A 22,696-nucleotide genomic window follows, 5' to 3' on the forward strand; every position below is an offset into this window, starting at 1 on the left:
ACAGAAAGCTGTATCCTCTTGAGCTATTGATTTTACTTTTCTCTAACTTATTCAGCAAACTTTCAACATCAATTTCGCTATTTCAAGCTCCTATTTATAAGCTTTCAACTCCTCAGGTTTTTACTGTCTGTCCTTTGCAGTGAGTGTACTGACTTTTGTAATTTTCTCATGCTGCGGGGCAGGTATGGTGTGTGATACACAGGCTAAAGGAATTGACTTGAGCTTTGTTAAATCATGCTATAGAATTGTAAAATGATGTGGAATCAAATGAGACCATGCAGCCCCTCTTGCCTATGCTAGCCCTTTTATACAGCTGTCCAGATAGCTGAAGCCAGGTCAGGCTTTCACATGTCGAGAGTGTGGTGCTAGAAAAGCAGAGCAGGTCAGGCAGCATCGGAGGAGCAGGCAAATCAACATTTCAGGCATAAGCCCTTCATCAGTAATCATCCCCAAAACATGGAATCTCATGCTCCTCGGATGCTGCCTGACCTACTGTGCTTTTCCAGCACCACACTCTCGAATCTGATCTCCAGAGTCTGCAGTCCTGACTTTCTCCCAGGTTTTCCTATGTGTATGTGAAAGCTCCCATGATGATATTTCGAGGAAGACCAAGTGAATTATGTCTGGTGTAAAAAACTTTGCTTTTTGGAAACAGTGAGTGGAGCATTTGATTAGTCATGCAGCTTTAGTGTTTCAATTCTTTCACCACATCTGATGTTTGAAGTTCTGATGAAAGGCCAGCATCTGAAATGTTCATTCTGTTTGTCTCTCCATCAGATCTGCTGAATATTCCCAATATTTTTGATTTTATTGTAGGTTTCCAGAATCCACTGTTTTTCCTTTGTTGCCTTTTGTGTTTGAATTTCTCTTGCTGTCCCAGTCAACATTTATCCCTCAGCTGACATCTCTCAAACCGACTGCCCGATCATTAACAGAAGTTGCTGGAAAAGCTCAGCAGGTCTCGCAGAAGTTAGAGAAGTGAAGAGAGACCAGAGTTAATGCTCCGGTTACTCCTCCTCCAGACCCGAAACGTTAACTCTGATTTCTCTCTACAGGTGCTGCCAGACATGCTGAGGTTTCCCAGCTATTTCTGTTTTCGTTCTGATTTACAGCATCTGCAATTCTTTGAGTTTTTTATCCAATCATTATCACATTTCTGTTGATGGGAGTTTGCTATGCACAAACTAACTGGTTTGTTTTCTAGATTTCAAGATGGCTGGAATGCAAGAGCTGAGATGTACTGCTGAGGCTGTATAAGTTCTGATCAGACCACATTTGAAATATTGCGAGTAGTTTTGGGCCTCATATCTAAAGAAGTAAGCTTTGGGTCCAGAGGAGGTTTACAAGACTGATCCCAGGGATGAAGGGCTTGTTGTATGAGGAGCAGTTGAAGACGCTGAGCCTGTACTTGATGCAATTTAAAAGGATGAGATGGGAACTCATTGAAACTTACAGAATACTGAATCCGCTACGGAATTGGAAAGAGCTTCCATCACTCTCCAGTAACTATGTAAAATATAAAAGATCTTTTGCTTGTTTTCAGTTCTACTCTAATAGCGATATTGACTGAGATACAATGCCAATTAATAACTGCTCCATTTACTTTCCGTATCTACTTGTTAGACTTCAGCAGGTTGTGTCACTAATAAGGCTTAAGTCATGAATTGTACTGCATATAAAATGAATGCTGAAAAGCCTTAATTAATATCAAGTCATAGACATCTATAGCACATAAAAAGGCCCTTCAGCCCATCAAATCCATACCAGTCAAAAATAACCACCTGAATATTGAAATCCTATTTTCCAGCATTACCAGTATGATGTTAAGAAGTCTCTAAGTTGCCTATTTTTAAAGTATCAAATACAACTTTAGGAAAAAAACAGAGGAGCGAACTGAGATTGTAGTTGGGATATATATCTTGAATCTGGCCTTTGGTGAGATTAGCATTCGTAGTAAAACAAGTCAAAGCTGCGATATGGATTGGCTAAGGGAACTGCCTCATGCTAGAATTGCAAACATAACACTGAAATAAATCAGTTCAAAAGTAGAGTTACTGGACTCAGAGTGTTAACTTGGATTTCTCTCCACAGATGCTGTCAGAACCTGCTGAGTTTTTCTAGCAAGTTCTGTAGTTGTTTTGAGGTTGAAATTAATGTTCGGTTGGTGAAAAGGTGCATTGTGTGTTGTTCTGATTGGACAAGATATAAATATAGAGGATGGGTGAATGTTAGGATGTTATAGGGAAGCTGTGTGAACTTTCTTTCCTATTGGCAAACTATTGAAAATATTTGGGTGAATATCCTTAGTTTTTTTTTGATGCAGGTGCTTTGAGCTGGATTAGAAACTGTAATATTTGCCCACAGAAAGGGTATATGATACACTCACCACAAAGTTGGGAGTTCCAAGTACTTTCCAGATAGTTGGCATTTGTGAGGGCATGTTTTAAGGAACTCTTTGAATGAGTCTTAGAATCCAGCATTTTAGCTGAAGATAATTGCTTTAAGGGAAAGTGAGCAATCTTTGTGAGAAAGCTTCTTCTAGCAGAGAGCACTCACTAAGCAACAGTGAAGTGTATTGCTGAAGAATGAAAGAAGTACTCAGCAAGTCACTTTGAAGTGTGCAAATCATGCCCACAGACATGAAGAGGTGTACAGATTGTTCTAAAACCTATACTTTATTTTTGTTTTAAAAATGGACTTTGTTGGACTTTACGATGGCTGCAGATCTCATGAATGCCAAGCTGACGAAAAGCTTCGCTAGTACATTCACAGCAGGTTAATCTCACAGGTGGAACTTTGCACTCATCATTGTTTCAATACATTCCAAAATAGCAAGACAATGAATTCACAGATCCACTGTCTCTGAGCCTGGATCAATCACAAATAGACACGTTGAAACTCATTACACTGGCAGTGGTCCGAAAAGTCACTATCCATCTCCTAAAGTCTCAATGGATTACGACCAGAGGGATGGATATTCACTTGCTGGACTAAATGATTCATCAATGGGCAAGGATCCGAAAAGCCTTGGTATTTTAATAGTGTACTTCTAAACCCTTGAGTCAGTCTGTAATAAAACCAGCAGCAGTAGGCAGGACTCTAGGTTAACAGCTAGACCAGACTAGAATCTTAAGCCTTGCATTTAACTGAAAAATCAGACTTATTCCCTATCTCCAAATAAAACATTGCTGCAACATTTCCAACTTTAAGGGAGTTCTGCATTTTCAGTTGCAGCCATCTGGACTGGCCTGAATTTTAGCTAGTGTGCGAAGAAACCTGGAGAGATTACAATGAAATCAGCCAGCTGAACATCAGAGAATAAGAGTCCCTTGATCGGAGCTTGCTAATCTGTTCCAATCAGGGAGCCCTGGCTGACAGACAAAAAGGTTGAGTGTCAGGGATACTGACACTCGGGTAGCTGACTCTGTGCGAGGCAGTAACTAGAGTGAAGACTGTTCATTAATAAATAAAGGGTGATTTGATGACAAGAAACCAGCTTCTGTAGAGTAATTCCAGAAACCTCAAATAGGGCCCTAATATTCATATGACCTAATATTTGCACTTTTTGTTATTATATTAATTGACGGGAAACTCTGTTATTTCCAACAGCTTTGCTGCATCTTTGCTCTGCATTGGTGTGAGCAGGGCAGAGTTAGAGTCATAGGATTTTGAGGTAGAGGAGACTATTCAACTCATCATGTCTGTACTAGCTCCCAAAGAGCTACCCAGCTAGTCCCACCCTCTAGCCTTGTCTCTGTAGTCCTCTAATTTACGTATTCACCCTTTCTAATATACATCCAGCCCTCTTATGAAATCTCCTATGGAATCTGCCTCTCCCACTCTACCAGACAGCACATTCCAAATCCTAACAACTTCTCTGAGTAAAGACTTGGAGGTGCTGGTGTTGGACAAAATTAAAAATAACACACCACCAGGCTATAGTCCAACAGGTTTATTTGGAAACACTAGCTTTCGAAGCGCTGCTGCTTCTAACTTAATATTGGGACACAGGCAGACCTCATTCTTTAGAGCATTGTCTATGCTGAGATGGCACCTATTGTTAGAAAATTCTTGAAACTGTATTTTAAAAGAAGTTCTGAGATTTACTTATCAAAGAACAGAAACCAACACATCCCATTCTAAAAGATGAAAGACTTGATCTAAAATTGTTTAATGTATTATCATATCTCCATGACACTGTACTCATTTGGCTATACATTCTGTGTTTTATGATCCTATTCTCCACAACCACCAGAGGAAGAAGCAGTTCTTCAAAAGCTAAAGTTTCTAAATAAATCTGCAGGACTATAACCTGGTGTTGTGTGATTTTTTAACTCTGAATAAAAGAAGTTTCTCCTCATCTCACGCTGAGCTTTGTTTCTAACGATCTTGAAGTTGTGACTGCTGGTTCCTGACATACCAACTAGTGGAATTAGATATTCTTCTTTATCCTAAATCAGAAAAAGCAAGAGTCCCGACACTGATCCCTGGGGAAGAACACTTTTAGTGCATCTCCGATCCGAGAAATGCCCATTTATACCTACTCTCTGTTTCTATCTTTTAGCTGACTTCTAAACCATGCTACCAAGGACCCATTCATCCCAAACATTTACAATTTGCTAACCAACCTACCAACTGGCATCATATCAAACGATTTCTGAAAGTCCAACTATACAACATCCATAGCTCCACCCTCATTGACTGCCTATGTCACCTCATCGAAGAACTCAAACATGGCCTGCCCTTGACAAAGACAGGTCAACTGCCTTGTATTAACTCTTTTCTCTCTAAGCATATGTTTACCTTATCCTGTATTGTGGCCTCCATTAGATTTCCCATGACTGATGTTAAGCTGACAGTCCTGTAGTTTCCTGGATTATCCTTTGTCCATTTCTTAAATAATGGGTCACATTTGCAATCCTGCCCCCACCCCGTCCCCCTGGGACTAATGCTGTGTTCAGAGTAACCTGGAAAATTTTTGCCAATGCCTCTGTGATTTGTTCCCTTCTCTTCCTCAGTAATCTAGGGTTCTGAGGAAGGGCCTCTGGACCCGCAATGTAAACTCTGATTTCTCTCCTCATATGCTGCCGGATCTGCTGAGCTTTTCCAGCAACTTCTGGTTTGGTTAATCTTGATTCTCTCACTGATTAAAATCTATCTCTCTCAGCTTTGAATATAGTTAATGACTCAGCCTCGACATCCCTCTGTGGTAAAGCATTGAACAGATTCACAACCTCCTGCAATTCTTCCTCATCTCTATCTTAATTGTGTGATCCCTTATTCTGAGATTATGCTCTCTGGTTCTAGACTCTCCCTCAGGGAGAAACAATCTCTCTGTATCTGCCCTGTTATATCCCCAAATATTCTTTCATGTTTAAATAAAGTCAAAAATCACACAACACCACGTTATAGTCCAACAGTTTTATTTGGAAATACAGGCAGAAGACTCTTTATCCGAACATCCAAAAACCGAAAAGCTCCGAAATCTTAAGGTTTATTTTGTGAATTGTTTTCTCATTAATAAGGTTGTTTGGCATACAAACAGTTAACACAAGTCGTAACTCAGATGTAATGTGGCCAAGCACCGACCATCCTGTTCTTCCTTAGAAGTCTGCTCCTCCGGTAAGATTTTTAAAAATTTCACAATTAAACTGTCACTTATTCCGTAAACCGAAAAATTCTGAATTCCGAGAAACAGCTGGTCCTGAGCTTTTCGGATAAAGGATCGTCTACCTGTACTAGCTTTTGGAACGCTGCTCCTTCATCAGGTAGCTGTGGAGCATGATCATAAGGCACAGAATTTATAGCAATAGATCAGTGTCGTGCAAAGCGCCTGAGATGATAAATTGAGCATCCCATTTTAAAAGGTTGAAGACTTAACAGCACGGGAAAGCATAGTGGCACAGTGGTCAGCATTGCTGCCTCACAGCGCCAGGGGCCGGGGTTCAATTCCAGCCTCAGGCAACTGTCTGTGTGGAGTTTTCACATTCTCCCCGTATCTGCATGGGTTTGCTCCAGTTTCCTCCCACAGTCCAAAGATGTGCAGGTTAGGTGAATTGGCCATGAGAAGTTGCCTGTAGTGTTAGGTGAAGGGGTAAATGTAGGGGAATGAGTCTGGGTGGGTTGTTCTTCAGAGGGTCGGTGTGGACTTGTTAGGCCGAAGGGCCTGTTTCCACACTGTAGGGAATCTAATCTACTCTAGATTTTTTCAATCTATCATATTGGTTTCATGCATGACATTGCGATGCTTTGCTATAACTTCTGTGTCTTATGATCTTGCTCCACAGCTACCCAATGAAGGGGCAGCGCTTTGAAAGCTCGTGCTTCCAAATAAACCTGTTGGACTATAACCTGGTATTGCGAGATTTAAACTTTGTCCACCCAAGTCCAACGCTGGCACCTCCATGCCATGTTTAAATAAGGTCACCGCTCATTCTTCTAAACTCCAATGTGTGCAGGTCCAACCTACTCAACCTCTCCTATAAGACTGTCCCTTTATACCTAATATTAGCTGTGTGAACCTTCTCTGGGCAGCCTCCAATATGCCTTTCCTTAGATGATGGACCCAAAACTGCTCACAAAAGTAAGAAGAGCCCAGAAATCCTAGAATCCATGAGAAGACAAACTAAACTACAGTGAAATTGTACATCTGTATCTTATTTTATTACCTTGATTACTGGAATATTAAATTTGAACTTTTGTTGTCCAATGAATCTTGTCAGCACTGAATTAGTGGATGTCCTCTTTGCAAATAAGGGTTACCCCTGGCAACAATATTCTCAGTTTAGTTTAGGGTTTGGTACAGCATTCAAATTCCAGGACACAGATACAGATTAACCTTCACCTTGCACACAACAAACATGGGAAAGAAAAGAATGCATCCAACTATCAGGCAGATTACCCATCGCTGCGAACGTTCTATGATTCAGACAATTGTTTCAGAAAAGGCTTCCTTGTCAGAGCTTAGCTGCTCCAGTCATCATTGATTCCACAAATGGTGCCCATTAATGTTGAAACAAGTCTAGTGTATTTGAAGTGAAGAACAATATTTTTGATTCAGCTCTGGAAATGCTTATGCACGTTGGATGTTGGTGATTTTAAAGTGCGAGGGTATCTGTTTTAAACTTGAACCCATTCAGTTCAGAAGATGTTTTTGAAAGGTTAGGTTCCAAACTGAAATGGACATTGAATCATTTCCTATGCCTGTCTTGTGCTTTAACACTAGTATCGCTCAAATAGCCATGCTGCTGGTCTTGTTATATTCCTTGCAGTTTCAGTTGTCTGCAGAGATGAGCTTTATTTCTCCCTCTTCCTCACTCCCTCCATCTTGACTTTTGTTCCTCTTGATCTGTTCAATATCAGTTTCATTTCTATTTTGTTGATTGAAGTCTCTCTCTCTGTCTCTTCTGAATTCAATCTTCCTTTCACTTTCCATAACAATTAACCTTTCATATTTCCTTTTCTTTTATTTCCTAAAAGGTTCACAGAGCACAGAAAATTGTGTAACCAGGAAAATCGCACTTTCTCATTCTCTCTCACATGCAGAAGCAAAAACGCACATTCCCTCTGTGAAAGAAAATGTTGACATCAGCTACGTGACAATGAAATAATGCAAGCTGTTGACAGAAACTACAAGGAGAAAAATAAAACTATTCCTCAGGATTGCTAACTGAGTGGTACAGAAGTATCCTGGAGTCAGACTGCACAGTCATAACTCATCTCACTGCTTCAAGAAAACATTTCAACTCCAACCCCAGCTTTTAGAAGTAACTGAGGCCTTTAAGTAAAGACGATAAATGAGGCACTAAATGGGACACAGAAAAACAAACTCATGAAATACATGTGATTATATTATTACGAGATATTTTATGTTTGAAAATTTTGGTGGACTTTTTTGGACATTAGAAATTTCAGTGACTAAGATAAATATTATTTATTGTTAGTGTTGAGAGAATTATGCAGAACCAGTAGATGATTACTGTGTGACAATTTACTTTAGTTGACATTTGACAATGGAAGAATCTAAAACTGACAAAAATAGTGATGACAAACACATTCTTGTTATGTCAGAGGTAGGTCTAGTACATTTACAGATTTTGAAAATATTTGGATATGTGGCCACGGTTGGTCAACAAATGGACAGGTGTCAACCAAAAGGTTAGAATGCAAAATAATTAAGGCCCAGGGAGCAGGGGTAGTTTGTCAGCATAGCTGGAGAAATTGTTAATTAATAGAAAGCAAGTACAAGTGAAAATCGAGCTATTTTTAAGTTGACAAGTTGTGATCAACGCAGTGCTGCAATTTATCAGTGCTGTTTACAATCTATATTAATGATTTTGGGAACGATTGCATTCAATTTTAGACTCCACATTACAGGACAGATGCAGAGGTTTTGAAGAGGGTGCAGAAGAGCTTTACCAGGATGCTGCCTAGATTAGGGGGTATGAGCTATAAGGAGAGGCTGGACAGACTTGGGTTTCTCTGGAGTGGTGGAGGCTGATAGCGGTTTATAACTTTATAAAAGATATAGATAGGGTTGACAAAGAAAGAACAAAGAAAATTTACAGCCCAGGAACAGGCCCTTCGGCCCTCCAAGCTTGAGCCGATCCAAATCTACTATCTAAATCTGTTGTCTAATTCCTAAGCATCTGTATCCCTCTGCTCCCCACCTACTCATGCATCTGTCCAGATGCATCTTAAATGCATCTACCATGTCTGCCTCTACCACCTCTGCTGGCAACGCATTCAAGACACCCTCCGCAGTCAGAACTTTTTTCCTAGAGTTGAAATGTCAAAAACCAGGGGCATGAATTTAAGGTGAAGGTGGGGGGTGGGGGGTGGAGGTTCAAAGGAGATGTGAGGGGCAAGGTTTTTACACAGAGAATGGTAGGTACCTGGAACACTCTGCTAGGGGTTGTGGTGGAGGCAGATATGTTAGGGGCATTCAAGGGGCTTTGAGATAAGCACATAAATAAGCAAGGAATGAAGTGATATGAACCACGGATCAGTTTAACATGGCATCATGTTTGACACAGCATCATGGGCCAAAGGGTTTGTTCCTGTGCTGTACTGTTCTTTGTTCTATAAGGTTGAGAGTAATGTCTCTAATTTGCTAAAGATGCGAGGGCTGTTATGGTGGAATGGTAGGGTTCCTACCATGGTAAGCCTGCATTCAAATACCACCAATTCCAAAAGAGATTAAAACCTCTCTGCAGAGTTGATTAGGAAAATGTCAACAAGGCTAAATGGGAATGCAAGCTGTGAAGAGGATACAACGAGTCTGTAAAATGCACAGGCTGGCTATGTGAAATGCTAATGAGGTGGCAGTAGATGGAGGATAATGTGGAAAACTGTAAGATTGCTGATGAATCGGAAAGCAGAATGCATTTTTAAAAGTTACAAAACTTTGAAATGCTGATATCAGAAAGATCTCACACTCAAAGATCCACAACCCTCTCAGGCAGACAATTCCAATTGTTCAAAAATTTCTGACGGCAAATATTTTGCCTCATGTCTCTCTTAAATGTCCTAAAACTGTGCTCTGTGTTCTGTATTTTACAGCCAATGGAACCAATGTTTCAGTATCCATTGTGTTAGGTCCCTTCAGAAACTTAATGAAAACAAAAAGAACTGCAAATGCTGTAAATCAGAAACAAAAACAGAAAATCTCAGCAGCTGAAAATGTGTTGCTGGAAAAGCGCAGCAGGTCAGGCAGCATCCAAGGAACAGGAGAATCGACGTTTCGGGCATAAGCCCTTCTTCAGGAATGAGGAAAGTGTGTCCAGCAGGCTAAGATAAAAGGTAGGGAGGAGGGACTTGGGGGAGGGGCGTTGGAAATGCAATAGGTGGAAGGAGGTCAAGGTGAGGGTGATAGGCCGGAGTGGGGGTGGGGGCGGAGAGGTCAGGAAGAAGATTGCAGGTTAGGAAGGCGGTGCTGAGTTCGAGGGATTTGACTGAGACAAGGTGGGGGGAGGGGAAATGAGGAAACTGGAGAAATCTGAGTTCATCCCTTGTGGTTGGAAGGTTCCTAGGCGGAAGATGAGGCGCTCTTCCTCCAACCGTCGTGTTGCTATGGTCTGGCGATGGAGGAGTCCAAGGACCTGCATGTCCTTGGTGGAGTGGGAGGGGGAGTTAAAGTGTTGAGCCACCTCAGCAGGCCTGGCAGCATCTGTGGAGAGAAATCAATTACTGTTTAAGGTCCATGAGACCATCAGACTATAATAAAACATAGAAGCAGAAATTAATCATTTAGCCCATCGATCATTCAGCCCTACTCCACCACTCAATCATGGCTGATAAGTTTCTCAACCCCATTCTCCTGCTTTCTCCCGATAACCCCTTGAGACTCAAGAACCTATCTATCTCAGTCTTAAATATACTCAATAATCTGGCCTCCAAAGCCTTCTGTAGCAATGAATTCCATAGATTCACTACTCTCTGGCTGAAGAATGTTTTCCTTATCTCTGTTCTAAAAGGTCTTCTCTTCACTGTAAAGCTGTGCCCTCAGGTTCAAGTCTCTCTTACTAATGGAAACAGCTTCGCAACACTTACTTTGTCCAGGTCATTCAGTATTCTGTACATTTCAATTAAATACCCCCGCATCCTTCTAAACTCCATTGAGTATAAATCCTGAGTCCTCAAACATTTATCATATGTTAAGCTTTTTATTCCTGGGACCATTCTCATGAACCTCCTCTGAATAAGCTCCAGGGCCAGTACATCCTTCCTGAGATATAGGTCACAAAATTGCACACATTACTCCATATGTGGTCTAAACAGAGCATTATAGAGCCTCAGAAGTATATCCCTGATTTTATATTCAAGTCCTCTCAAAATAAATATCATCATTGCGTTTGTCTTCCTAAATATTGACTCAACCTTCCAATTTACCTTGAAAGAATCCTGGGCTCAAACCGATCCAGTGACCCTTCCTCAGAACAGAGAGAGAAGGACAATTGGACAGTCAAAGGAATTGATAATGATCAGCCGAGGGGAATGAATGGCTTCCAATGGGACTATTATTGGCTAACAATGGATAATCTTCAGAAGGGTCACTCGATCTGAAGCGTTAATTCTGATTTCTCTCCACAGATGTTGCCAGATCCGCTGAGCTTTTCCAGCAATTTCTGCTTTTGCTCCACTCAGAAACTGTATGTCTCCATGAAATCACATCTCTTCCTCCTAAACTTCAGAGATTATGGATCCAATTTAGTCATAGGACAATGCTTTCATCCCAGGTTCCAATTTAGTTAACCTTTAACATACTGCATTCAGGCAAGTACATCATTCCTTAGATATAGATAGCAGTATTTCAGGTGTGACATCAAATGGATATGAGGGGAAGCAGAGGAAGTAAATGCTGAGGCAAAAGATCAGCCATGATCTTATTGAAAGCTGGAGTAGACACAAGAAACTCTGGCTCCTATTTCGTATACTCTTAACTTTTCATGACCTTGGAATGATTAATGATTGAGTTTTTTTTCCCCAGAACAGCAACACTTTATAAAAATCAGGATCTATCATGCATCTCTTACATCAGTCTGCTCCAGCAGAAACTAATGATTTGCCTCAACTCCATTATACTGTTATAAAGTACACATGCTTAGGGGTATAAATATAATCTTATTTTTCTCTCTCAAACATACACACAATCACTCGATGCAAATGTACACACATAGATGCTCACGCACATTTACATTCATGCTCACATATGCTTTTTTTACATAAACTGTCTCAATGCTAGTTTTGGGGTTTTACGGCAGATATTTCCTTCAATTCAACATCAATCGTAAGAGGACCTTATAACTCTGATGATGTGGATAATATTTTAGTTTACAAGTATCCAGTTAAGCAACATGAGGCAAGTGTAACACTGACTACTTATTTTGTATAAAAATATTATTGCTGTGATTGTGGGTATGTGGGTATCCAACAAATATTATTGGGTAGTGTTGTAGAACAGAGAGACCTAAGGGTTCAGACACATAATTCTATGAAGTTTGTGTCACATGTCGACAGGATGGCTAAGAAGGCTTTTAACATGCTCACCTGCGTTACTCAGACTTTTCAGGAAAAGGCGTTAGGGCATCATGTTGAGATTGTATAGGATATTGCTGAGGCCTCTTCTGCAGTACTGTGTCCAGTTCTGGTTGCCCAGTTATAGGAAGGTAGCATTAAGCTGGAGAGGGCTCACAAAAGATTTACCAGGGTGTTGCTGGGAATGGAGAGTTTGAGTTATTGGGAGAGGCAGGAGAGACTAAGACATTTTTCACTGGAACATAGAAGCTTGAGGGGTGAGCTTATAAAGGTTTTAAAATCAATGAAGGGCATAGCTAAGGCATCTTTTCCCTAGGGTGGGGGATTTCATGACTTGGGGCATATTTTTAAGGTGAGAGGAGAATGATGGGCAACTCTTTTACTCAGAGTGAGGTCTGTGTGTGGAATGAACTTCTAGAGGACGTGTTGGATGCAGGTATAGTTACAATGTTTAAAAGATATTTGGATAAGTACATGAACAGGAAAGGTTTGGAGGGATATGGGCCAAGTGCAGGCAGGTGGGACTAGTTTAGTTGGGATTATGGTTGGCATGGACTGGTCGGATTGAAGAGTCCATGCTATATGACTCTATTAGAATGTATGATTTTCCAAACTATAAAATGAAGATGCATTCATTTTCATTCTAAACCTCAATTTTAAAATATAGACTTCTTGCATGTCTGAGAAATTTATCATTACCTCAAAATGTAGATCCACCATCCCAACACAGCCAGGTCTGAAGCTGGTAATCCTGAGGCATGTACCTCACCCCAGGACTCCTCAAAGTCAAACATCTACAACATACAAAAACAGAAATTACTGCTGAATCTCAATGGGTCTGGCAGCAGCTGTGAGAGGAAAGCAGAGTTAATGTTTCAAGTCTGGTGACTCTTCAGAACGGACTCAAATGTTAATTTTGCTTTCTCCCCACCATGATTGGGAGACATACTGAGTTTCACCAGCAATTATTGCTTTTCTTTCAGATCTCCAGTATCTGCTGTTCTTTGTTTTGAAACAAAGGTATAAGTCAGGAGAGTGATAGACTACTTGTCACTTGCCTGGATGCGTGAGTTCGACCAGCACTCAAGCATTTGACACCATGAAGACAATGACACTATCTTGATTAGCACTCATACCCATTCGCTTAAAACACTCATCTTCTTCTCTACCTGTGCCCAGTGTCAGAAAATGCACTCATCAAAGTGCCTTCAAAAGTATTTTCTGTAAGATTTGAGCTGGTTGAAATTACAAGTGCTTTTAAAGCAGTTGATTAAGAAGCAACAGTTTAGATGTGGTGTGCAAGGTAAATCTGCTGAAAAGACCTCAGAAATTTACCGGTTCAGAAAAGTTGCTGATCTCTGGAGTTGGTGGTCTCCTGAGACTACTACTACGTGGTGGTTTCAGGTCAGAAAAAAAGTGGGTGAAGCTAATGTTTGTGGCTGATGATTTCTCTGTTGGCTTGAGCTACATTGTTAGGCTGAAATCACCGTAAGATGTTATTTTCTGTCCAAAATGATTTCTTGTCTTCAAGTAGCCATTTATATACCTTATTTCTAAGGTTTGATTGTTATCTCATCTCAGTCACCTATTCAACTGTCAATTAGCAAAGGACAGTTCTCCAAAACATTTTATTTCTAATCAAAACCCATGAAAACCATTTCCAACCTTAACAGATTCCTGATGTCTTTCCTTATTGAATCGAGGCTTGTCCGAGGGTCTGTTTCTTTTTAGAACAAAGAACAATACAGCACAGGAATGACCCTTCAGCCCTCCTCGCCTGCATTGACACATTTTGCCCTTCCATACCAGAACTGTCTTCACTTACAGGATCTGTATCCCTCTATTGCCTTCCTTCACACATCTCTTTTAATCATCCCCAGCCAACATCTTGAACCTATGTCCCTGGTAATTGATCCCCCCAGCCTGTGAAAAAGCCTCATACTTCCCACTCTATCCATGCCATTCACAATCTTATAAACTTCTATCAGGTTGCCCCTCAACCTCTTGTGTTCCAGTGAAAATAAATCCAGTCTATCCAAACTTTCTTTATAGCTAAAATTCTCCATACTAGGCAACATCCTGTTAAAACCTTTTCTGTACCTTTTCCAAAGCATCCACCCACTTCTGGTAGTGTGGTGACCAGAACTGTAGGCAATATCCCAGATTATAGTCTATAAAAGCTTTCTCACCACCAATGTTAAACTCATTGGCCTGTATTTGCTTGGTTTATTCTCAAAGTCATTTTTTTAAACAATGGTCTGACATTTTTAATCCTTTAATGATTTGGTAACACCCCTGCATCCAAAGAAAAGCAGAAAACCATGGCTATTGCCTCTACAATTCCTGTCCTCATTTACTCCATTTAATTCGGCAGCTGGTTTCTGATACAAAGAAATATCAATAGCTTGTGTTCAATTCCTACATCAGCTGAGGTTACTATACAGGTTCTGCCTGTTTAAACTCTCTCCTGACCTGAGGTGTGGTGACCCTTAGGTTAAGCTCACTGCCAGTCATCTCTCTCTAATGAGAGTAAGATGACTTCACCTTAATTCATCCTATGTGCGCTAATGCATCCCATCAGGTCCTGGTGATTTATTAACTTTACGTAAAGTTAATATTTCTAATACTCCCTCTTTGCCTATTTTAGCCTGCAATCATCTCCTTTCACCATCATTTCAGCAGCATCTCTTGGTACAGATGAAGGATAATCATTTAGAATTTCAGCCTTCTTCATCCGTGCTTAAATCTCCATTTCTTTTATCGCTAATCCTCCATACTCCTTTTAGCACTGTTTTTCTACTTAAATGCCTTTGGATTCCCTTGTATTAAAGCTGTCATTCTCTTCTCATACTTACTATTTGCTTCTGAGTCCATTTTCACTTTGCCTCTAATCCTTATATATTCAGTCTAGTTCACACGTTTATTATCAATTTAACATGTGTCATATGCATTTCAATCTCCATTTCTTTGTCACATAATAGATTAGATTTTCAGCACTATTTAAGTAGCAAAACTGAATACCTCTTTTTATATATTAATGCACTACCAATCATTTGCCCACATCAAGGTCAGTTCTGAAATCACTTGATAAACTGTTTCAATTAAGCATAATTATCCATGAATATAGATAATGTCTGTCAATGTAATATCGCATTTGTCTTGAGTACAACTCGGAAGATCCTGATGGATACGTTAGTTGCAAACTGTTATTGGGCAAGTTCCGAGTAAGTCACTAACTTATCAAAGGTGCATTGTTGTCTTTGAGTGACTTTATAATAGGAGTCTCATTCCGTGGAACATAGTGAGATTGAAAAGGTGAGGACTGTGTTCAGGGAATTAAAGTTGAACATTTATATTACACATTTACTGACACCAGGGCAACTTTTAATGGTTTACACCTACTTTTTAAGTGTAGTCACTAGTGTAATTTAGAAGATGCTGCAGTCAATTTTCAAACAGCAAGATACCACAACAGAAACATCGTAATGCCTGAATAAAATGCTTCGGTAGTGTTGAGAGTGCAATATTTGTACCTTAATTCTTGATGTGGCCCAGCTGGAAAAATATGGGTTGTTACCATTCGAAGTTCCGAATCTTAGCCTCACTAAAAGAAATGAATCACCTCATAGAGGATAAGGGATAAGTTCTTTATCAAACAATGGCATTAAACAATTCAGGAGTGGCAAAAGATGCAGGAGGAGCACAGCAATCTCAGACAGAGAAGGAAGGTTCATTTACAGAAAGGGCAGTAATTCTGTCAAAAATTGAATAGTGCAGCAAGTGAATGATCAAGTCTGAAACTATGTCAGAATGACTGAGGGTCAATCTCTTTTCACTAGCCAGGAAGGAATTTGCTGACACAATGTTGGAACCGTTTAAATCCTGCTGTGAGTGAGGATAAGATCACTGATTCAAAATTTCATATTTTCCCATCAGCGGATAACCAAAGGAAAACGATGCATTTTGTCCTTGAGTCTTAAAAGAGAAGACTAATGATCTAGTAGATGCATTGGTGTTGACTTTCCAAAATTCCCCAGATCCATGACAAAATCCCTCAGACTGCAAGTAGCAAATATATCAAGTAGGGAAGGAGGCAGAAAGCAAGTTAGTTAGCTCGTGGGCATGGTTTAAATTGATCACTGGTATTCATTTCAAGAGGGCTAGAATACAAGAGCAGGGATGCACTACTGAAACTGTACAAGGCTCCTGTCTGACTGCATTTGGAATATTGTGAACAGTTTTGGACCCCGCATCTGAGGAAAGATGTGCTATCATTGAAGGGGGTCCAGAGGAGGTGGACAAGAATGATCCTGGGGATGAAGGACTTGTCATAAGAGGGGTGGTTGAGGACTCTGGGTCTGTGCTCAATTAATGTTTAGAAGGATGAGGAGGGGATCTGATTGAAACTTGTCGGATACTGAGAGGCCTGGATACGGTGGATGTGGAGAAGATGTTTTCACTTGTAGTAGAGACTAAGACCTAAGGCCACAGCCTCAGAGTGAAGGCACGACCCTTTAGAACTGAGATGAGGAGGAATTTCTTCAGCCAGAAGACAGTGATTCAGTGGAACTCATTGCTGCAGAGAGCTGTGGAGGCCAAGTCATTGAGTGTACTTAAGACATAGATAAGTTATTGATTAATGAGGGGATCAAAGGTTATGGGAAGAAGGCAGGGGAACGGGGTTGAGAAGAATATCTATTTTGATTTGAATGACAGATTTCTTCTCCTATATCATATTGTCTACAGAGATTGCAGCTGTGCACTTCGAAAAACTAAGATTATTCGGGAAAATTCAGTGTGATTTCAAGATAGGGAAGAGAGAAAGTTGTGAAGAAGACACAATGAAGTTGTATATGGATAGAGGTAGGTTGTGTGGGTGGGCAGAAAATCTGGCAAATGCTATATAATGTTGGAAAATGTCAAGATGTTTATTTTGACATTAAGAATAAAACAGCAGAGTATTCTTAAATGGAGAATAACTACAGAATTCCAAGGCTTAATGGGATCTAGGTGTTTTCATCCATTAGCCGCAAAACAAATTAGTGTACAGAATCATGAAAGTTAATGGGATGCCATCTTTTATTATGAAAGGAATTGAACATAATAGTAAAGATGCTTCAGTTATATGGGGTATTGGTGGGACCACATCTCGAATACTGTGCACAATTTTCATTTCCTTAAGGAAGGATGTAAAGGCTTAGATGCAGTCCACAGGAGTTTTGCTAGATTGATATCTGGAACGAGCAGGTTGTTTCATGGGGCTAGATTGAAGAGGATGGGCTTGTTTCTATTGTAGAGTAGTCGGGGGAGGGGTGGTTTGATCCTGAAGTGTGTAGGATCCTGAATGGTTTAATAATGTTGGTGCAGAAAGGATGTCTATTCTTGTGGGTCAGTCCAGAATTGGGAGGCACCATTTTCAAATTATTGGCTGCTTTTTCAGAACAGACATAAGGATTTCTTTTTCTCTCAAAGGCTTGTATGATTTTGGAGCTTCTGCCTCAAAAGGTGGGAGAGCTGGAATTATTGATATTTTTAAGATAAACATGCATTAGTTCTTAATAGTGAATTAAGAGCTATAGTGGATAGATGGGAATATAGAAATTGAATCATAAATGGATCAGGCATAATCTTATTGACTGGTAGAACTAACTCCAGAGGCTGAATAGTCTAATTCAGCTCTTCTTCCACAGAATTGTATGTTTACATGATCCTAGATTTTCCAATTATAATTTGAAAGCAGACTGAATGATGGAGGAAAGATGATGGTGTATTGGTGCTGTCACTGGGTTAGCAATCTAGTCAACCCTAGGCTAATGTTCTGGGGATATGGGTTCAAATCCCACCCATAACAGAGGGTGAGCTGTAAATTCATCATTTCTTAATGGTCTGAAACCATTTTTTAAAAACCTGTTCATCAAATCTCTTTAAGGAATGAAAATCTACCCTCTTTCTCTGGTCTGGCCTACATGTGACTCCAGACCCAAAGCAATGTGGTTGACATATAACTGCCTTTTGAAATGATAGGGCAAATCACTCAAGGGAAGTGCAGTTATGGATGGGAAACAAGTAATGGCCTTGTCAATGATGCCCACATTCTATCAAAAGATAAAGTGAGCATGGATATTAGCTTCCTGGATAACTCGTGTACTGCAATGGCAATGCATCACAAGTATTCAAGTTCCACCTTCTCCAAAGGTGTGTAAGAACATCCCTGAGCAAGTTGATTAGAAAATGTCTGTAACTACACCATCCCATTGAGAAGTGATTCCACAAGATTGATACCAACATTAACATCAACAAAGTGGCTGAAATGTCCAAACTTCCCTTTCAGAATTGGAAACTGTGAAGAAGCCCAGCTCCAACTGGTAGCTCCATTAATTCACATTCTTCCATTCTATTTTTGTTTGCTGTTTGCAATGTGAAAGTATCAATGAGACTTGCTTCACTGCCAGGTATAACAGTCTCATATTTCAGATAATCCTCCTTTCTCTGAATTTGGGTCTGCCTTTGAAATCCTAGCACCCTTAACTTGTTCTAAATGATCACAAGATGTAGATTCCAGAAGCAGCTGTGAATACCCAATTGGACGAATTCCCCATTAGCTTTGAAGAAAAGTGATTTATAAGAATACTTACATTAGCAAAGAACAACTTTTCAGTTTGAGATTGCTTGCTGCTGGTCTTAAAGTGGTGGCTGTGAAAGTCGAACATCCTGAGGGGCTATCCATGGTATGACTGGTTGGGTTCTCACATGTGTTGCCATCCCTATCCTTTAAGAGCTAGAGATATGAGAATCTGCAGGATGAAAACAGCTCAGTGCCTGTGCAATTTAGCATGCTTCCATTTTGAATATCTTGGTACTGGCATGGAGTCTCTGATCTCCAACTTTACACTGCCCTCTATCCAATCCACCAGTGCTGTTCTAATACCAAAGATTTTTTTAAAAAAAGAACAGCCCCAAAGATCCCACTTTCTAATGTCCATATTGTCTTTAATGTGGATCCATTTCTTTGAGGGGTTCAAGATTAGTGTTGGTTGGTGCACAGAACCAGGAGCAATTAAAACATTGAATGTTTTTGCTATTTGGGTATTTGTGTGGAACATACCAACACATTGTGAAAACCTTTACTTGTTGCACATGTTAGTTTCCAGAGTTAGTGTGTGCTTAACATTGAGGGGTTCACACTCATTACCTGGGGAAAGGTAGTCCTCACAGGAACCTTTAGAAAAGGATATTGGGACTTCGGTTTTAGAAAATTGAATTGCAGACAATTTGCAATCTAATCAGAACCAACCCTCTATCCAAGAATAGAACAGGATTACAGCTGCTGAAGGCATTGGATAGTCAAGCATTCCTGGGAACGAAAAGAATGACAACATTGGGATTGTAGCAATGGATTCTGGCTGGTTTGGGTTATTTGATATGTCAATGCAGAGTTGTTATTGTACAGGGAGAGGTGTTCCCTGAATGATCTTCTCTTTGGATTCAGTAATAACTTTCATCATTTTTCATCTGAGCCCAGTGACTTTTTCTAATAAAATATAATTTCTTTTTTTGATAACATGATTACTCTGTTATGGGAGAAACAAGTATAACTGCCAGCTCTGAGAACTGATCAATGACGATTGTTTAAAGACAGAGAGAGGGAATAAAAAAAGAAAAAAAAACCTAGGGCTCAATCTTAAATCGAGAAATTAAGAGTGGGCGAGAAGTGATAAAAACAGTGTCTGAAAGACGGATGCAAAGGTAGAGAGAAAGAGGAGAGGAGTGAGTGAGGAGGAAGAATCTGAATAAATGTGAAGTGAAAAATAAAGCAAAGGAGTATGAAAGAATTCAACACAGTGAGATAAAAGGTCGGTGGAAAGTGGAGATTTGAAGTGGAAGAGAAAGCTAGCAGAAGGGGATACAGGAACACACAGTAAGAAGAACAGCAGAAAGTCAGATACGGAAGAAGTAACGAGTTGAAACAAAAGGAGTCAGAAAATTATTATTAAACAGAGAAATCGGTCAGAGGAAAGGAAAATCGCGGCGCTGAAGGCAAGAGGGAAGGTTTACAGTTTCAGCACCGCACCTCAGAGACAGCTCTTTTCATGGTTGCTGAGACTGGACAACAGCGCACAGCCAGCTCTCCCGACTATGTCAGCACCACGCATCAGGGACAGCTCCTTCCACAGACGCTGAGACTTGATAGCAGCGGACAGTCAGCTCGCTCCTCAGTTTCAGCACCACGCATCGGGGTCAGCTCCTTCCACAGACGCTGAGACTGGATAGCAGCGGACAGTCAGCTCGCTCCACAGTTTCAGCACCACGCATCGAGGACAGCTCCTTCCACAGACGCCAAGACTGGGTAGCAGCGGACAGTCAGCTCGCTCCACAGTTTCAGCACCACGCATCGAGGACAGCTCCTTCCACAGACGCCAAGACTGGGTAGCAGCGGACAGTCAGCTCGCTCCACAGTTTCAGCACCACGCATCGGGGTCAGCTCCTTCCACAGACGCTGAGGCTTGATAGCAGCGGACAGTCAGCTCGCTCCACAGTTTCAGCACCACGCATCGGGGACAGCTCCTTCCACAGACGCTGAGACTGGATAGCAGCGGGCAACCGGCTCTCTCTTGCAGTCTCAGGTAATCTCCAAGCCCTGCGGCACTTATTTTTAACTTTTGTTTGTAGATGATTTGGGAATATTTAGAGAATGAAATGTGAACGTCTGGTGGTTGATATTCTTGTGAACGTGTTCCCAGAATTTCGGTTGACTTCTCTTCCTCTTCTTTCTTTCAGGGAACTTGTTGCGAAAGAACAGTGACGCAACTTGCTGATTATCCAGATAATTGACTGTCTGGAAAGGAGCTGACCTCACGAGGTTGAGGTAGTAGGTGGGGGTGGAGTTGAGACCATTGTAGCGAAAGCATAAGGCATCCTTGTCCAGCATTTATTTTCCCCTTGGGACAGGAGCCAACGCTTCAGGAGGATGGATGGTGAACTGTTCGACAACGGTACTTTTCTTTCACTCAACGGAGCAACTTGGAACAACTTTACAGAGGAAATAGTCTACCTTGACACCGCGTTCTTTGTGATCCGATGCATCATCCCCCCCATCTACCTCCTCCTCATCACAGTGGGCTTGCTGGGGAACATCACTTTGGTCAGGGTCTTTGTAGCTAACAGCGCTATGAGAAGTGTGCCTAACATTTTCATTTCCAGTTTAGCAGCTGGTGACCTGCTGCTCCTGGTCACTTGTGTCCCAGTGGACGCTGCCAGGTATTTCTTTGAGGATTGGATCTTCGGCTCACTGGCTTGTAAGCTCATCCCCATGATCCAACTCACCTCAGTGGGAGTGTCAGTGTTCACCCTGACGGCTCTCAGTGCAGACAGGTAAGTGGGACATCTAGTCAGTTCCATCTGCAATTATCTAGTGTTGACTTTATCAGACACTTTCTGTTTGTTTTGTATATATGTATCTACCTGTCTTCTGGTCTATCAATCTATTAACTTACCAAATTCCCCTTCTATCTGTTGGTGTATTCTTCTAGATATTCATCCCAGTTATAATAAAATGAAGATAATTGAATGCAGTAATCCATTTTTAGTAAATAGTAGCTCTAAGCACTCAAAATTTGAAAAGAAATGGAATTTGTAAGAAAGCAGACAAATTACATCCTTTCAGAGAGATTGAGGCACTTCAGTTTCTTTACCAGGGTGAAGGGATTTTTTTTTCTAATAGACAACCCTCAAATGTATGGAATGATCTTTACATTCATCACATTGGGAGCTTCAATGATGAAAGAAATAATGTTCTCATATTCCTTGCTATCACTCCCCTCACCCCCCCCCCCCCCTTTAGAAACAAAAACCTCTCAAGCTGTCTGTATGATACAATTAGAACAAAGATAGTGGACATGGAATGACAGTACAATCTAAAATCCCATGCAGTACAGCAGTGCAAAGTTTGAATAATTGACCTTTCTCATAGGATGTGCATTCATTGGTTGAAAAATATATGAATACTAGCTATTATAATTGTTAAAAGATAAATACATTGTGGCATGGCAATTGCCTCACTCAGTTAGTATGAAAAAGGGCTTATGCCCGAAACGTCGATTCTCCTGTTCCCTGGATGCTGCCTGACCTGCTGCGCTTCTCCAGCAACACATTTTCAGCTCTGATCTCCAGCATCTGCAGACCTCACTTTCTCCTCACTCAGTTAGTAGAACCTCTAAAGAACTCAGAAAGAAGTTCTGAAGAATGGTTACTGGTCTTGAAATATTAATTCCATTTTCTCTCAATGTGGAGGTGCCAGTGTTAGACTGGAGTTGACAAAGTCAGAAGTCACATGACACCAGTTTAAAGTCCATCAGGTTGATTTAACATCACACGCTTTAGTTGCTATTCCGCTATTGACACCTCACTCACACTGTTTGACACTTTTGATCACCTCCAAAGACTTGTTATCCAGCCTGTTGACACTCCCCTCACACCATTTGTACTATCGTTTGATGCTCTTAATGACCTGGAATTACTTTGCAATGATCTCTCAGCCTGTAAATCCTCTGACTATGCCCTTCCATCCACTTCACCTGATGAAGGAGCACCATTTCAAAAGCTTTCGATTTCAAATAAAATCTATTGGACTATAACTTGGTGTCATGTGACCTCTGACTGT

At 40.8% G+C, this 22,696-nt stretch overlaps 1 protein-coding gene and 1 long non-coding RNA gene across 2 annotated transcripts in view; one reads left to right on the top strand and one right to left on the bottom strand.

Moving 5' to 3' along the window:
• Positions 1–5,412: 5,412 nt before the first annotated feature.
• On the bottom strand, positions 5,413–20,330 carry LOC148148907 (uncharacterized). Its single transcript, XR_015758269.1, has 3 exons — positions 20,108–20,330; positions 12,736–12,830; positions 5,413–10,168 (listed from the first exon to the last, which is right to left on the bottom strand). It is a non-coding gene; the product is annotated as an uncharacterized LOC148148907 (long non-coding RNA).
• A 511-nt stretch (positions 20,331–20,841) lies between these two features.
• nmbr (neuromedin B receptor) overlaps positions 20,842–22,696 on the top strand; it is a 39,858-nt gene continuing 38,003 nt past the window's right edge. Inside the window, exon 1 of the mRNA XM_087990993.1 lies at positions 20,842–21,408. Within this exon, the coding sequence (XP_087847119.1) occupies positions 21,005–21,408 (404 nt within the window). The 5' untranslated portion in view covers positions 20,842–21,004. The remainder of the gene's footprint in view (positions 21,409–22,696) is intronic.

This window comes from Chiloscyllium plagiosum, unplaced genomic scaffold (assembly GCF_037043375.1).
Source record: "Chiloscyllium plagiosum isolate Xiang-an unplaced genomic scaffold, Cpla_swu_hap1 HiC_scaffold_10, whole genome shotgun sequence".
NCBI classification, from domain to species: Eukaryota; Metazoa; Chordata; class Chondrichthyes; order Orectolobiformes; family Hemiscylliidae; genus Chiloscyllium; species Chiloscyllium plagiosum.